This window comes from Gastrolobium bilobum, unplaced genomic scaffold, assembly GCF_033153095.1.
Source record: "Gastrolobium bilobum isolate Gb01-03AN ecotype WA unplaced genomic scaffold, APGP_CSIRO_Gbil_v1 utg26470, whole genome shotgun sequence".
Classification (NCBI taxonomy): domain Eukaryota; kingdom Viridiplantae; phylum Streptophyta; class Magnoliopsida; order Fabales; family Fabaceae; genus Gastrolobium; species Gastrolobium bilobum.
This window is the reverse complement of record NW_026898999.1, coordinates 121714-124258: the sequence shown is the minus strand read 5'-3', so window position 1 is coordinate 124258 and position 2545 is coordinate 121714. Positions and strand designations below refer to the sequence as shown.

The 2545-nt window shown below is 31.4% G+C and overlaps 1 protein-coding gene across 1 annotated transcript; it reads left to right on the top strand.

The window, feature by feature from the left end:
• The first annotated feature begins 1003 nt into the window (after window positions 1-1003).
• LOC133286180 (uncharacterized) lies at window positions 1004-2098 on the top strand. The gene is made up of 4 exons (XM_061483564.1): window positions 1004-1081; window positions 1452-1583; window positions 1689-1859; window positions 2003-2098. Exons 1-4 carry the CDS (start codon window positions 1004-1006, stop codon window positions 2096-2098), a joined length of 477 nt encoding a protein of 158 aa, XP_061339548.1.
• The last annotated feature ends 447 nt before the right edge of the window (window positions 2099-2545 follow it).

Here is a 2545-nt window from a genome sequence, read left to right as displayed (position 1 = left end):
GAAAAAATCATGATCGAGTTTTATTTTCCTTTTTTAAGATTAAAAGAAAATCATACTTAACAACTCTGCCCTTGAAGATTGAAATTCTTGTGGATTTTTTCCCTCCTTGTAAAGTTAGGATCTAATAGTGAATGGATGTAATAATTTTAGGCAATTATAAAATGGAAAAAGTGTCTGTCCTTTTAAATGACACAACTTATATTCTTTCACTTTCACAAGAGGTGGGACCCACACATTTATTTTTTTTGTCTTCTCTCTCTCTTCCTTTATCTATCTCTTTCTCTCACTTAAAATAACACAACTTTACATCATTTAAAATGACACACACTTTACGTTTATAAAATAAGGCATGGTAAAAGGTATTTCATTATGGACTAATCAAATATCTACTTAACAATGTGATTTTCTTACTGTATAATGTGATTGGTCAATTTGGTTTAGTTATTGTTGAGATATATAAAATCATTAATATGACCTCACCCGACAGCTTAATTTTATGGAAAAAATATTTGTTCTTTTAAATGACATAACTTGTGTTATTTCACTCTCACAAAGAAGTGGGACCCACATCTTTATATTTTTTTGTTCACTCTCTCTTTCTTTATCTATCTTTTTCTCTCATTTAAAATAACACAACTTACATTCTTTAAAATGATACACACTTTTTCTTAATTTTATATATCTCAACAGTTATTTCATTGTTAACTCGACATTTTTTATTTTAAAATTCTTTTCTCTATAACTTATACGTGTCAAACTAGGTCTTAATTAACTTGAGAAGAACAAAATTGGTTCAGTGACAATGAATATCACACGAGTATAAAAAACAAGATTGCCCTTGAAGTTAAATTTTTTTATACATGTGGTAATTCTAAAAAACTTAAAGTACTGCATCACATGTGATCAACAAGATTCTGTGTTCTCATCCTCTTTATAAGCCATCAAATATTGGTTAGATTTTTTTGTATATTGTTCTCCTGTGAGAGAGAGAGAGAGAGAGAGAATGGTTTCCAGGGTTCACAAGCGAACAGCCATGTACAGGAATTTACAAGTGCTTCGTTCAATCACATACTCCCATTCAGTGATTACTCTGAAACATCTCTTTCTTCTCTGTTTGCATGCCATTTTCCCTCATTCAGTTTCTAAATAAACTTTTAGATGCAGAATCCATTTTCAAAAGGGGGAACATAGTTGAATTCCATTTCATGTCTATCATTTTGATCACATTCTCTTTCTCTTATCAAATAATTTTTCATTCCTTTAATCAAAGCTTCTAGGGAGATTTCTCCACTTAATGTTAGCATTTGAATAAAAAGCATTCACTTTGATCAACCCTTTTCTACTTGTATATATTTAGTCTCTTGCATATTTTATTTTTGCCTCTAAATTCATATTGTTCAATAATTGAAGATCATGTTGAGATATGATGATTGTTTTCGGTGTTTATGCAGCGCCGTAGAACCTCAGTGGTATTGGATGCGTCAGAGTACATACAAGGTTTAAAGAAAAAGCTTCAAGATCAATTGAACCAGTTACCAGTTGCAACAGCACAAAAAATCATTAACTATGATCCAATGCCTATGGTATATATATATATACTAACCACAAAAATTAAATAATCCGTATATATAATGCAGTAGATGATAATTAGATAATATAATTTGTGATTTTTATTAATGATTTTGCAGCTTAAAGTTGAACCTCAAGAAGAGGGCTTTGTGATCAAGGTGCTGAGTCAAAGGAGTTGCCAAGGGTTGCTAGTGTTCATATTGGAAGCATTTGAAAAGCTGGGTCTTGATGTGATCCAGGCTAGGGTGTCTTGTGCAGACAACTTCAATTTAGAAGCTGTTGGAAACAAAGTAATGATGTGACATGCATACACACACACACACATGTATAGTAATCTATATCAGGAAATCACACACCCTTTAATTGTACTTGCATTATATATAACCTTTTGGGTGGAGCCACTGACACAAGTAATTATTTGTTAATGTCCCAGGAGAATAATCAAGATACACGCCTTTTGGATGCACAATTAATTGAACAAGTAGTGTCTCAAGCTATTCAAAATTGGAGGGAAGTTACACAGCAATAATGATCCAACAACAACTCTTGTCCTGATTAGAAAAACTATATATGCTTGCTTGAGTTTCCTTCTTGTTACAATGTTTCAACCTTTAAATGGGTCGAGAAGTTTTCCTTTCTTCTTAAATTTTTGGTGAATGAGAATAGAGAGGTTTAATTTCAGAACATATTATTCGCCGTATGTACAACTAGATATATGGTGTCTTCCTCTCCATATATGTGACGAATGTTGCAGTGTAATAGATGAAAGAATTGAAGACAAAAAAGACTGCACAAGTACACATCATCAAACAAAAAGGCAATGTTACGTTGATTTAGCTAAGGTTATTGGATGGATGAGATTTAGGTCAGGGAAAGTCCTTGTATAATCTCGAGGAGAAAAAAAAAATCATAAAATTAATATAATATGTAAAAGTTTAATATTTTTGTTTTTGTTTCAGAAATTATTTTTTTGTCA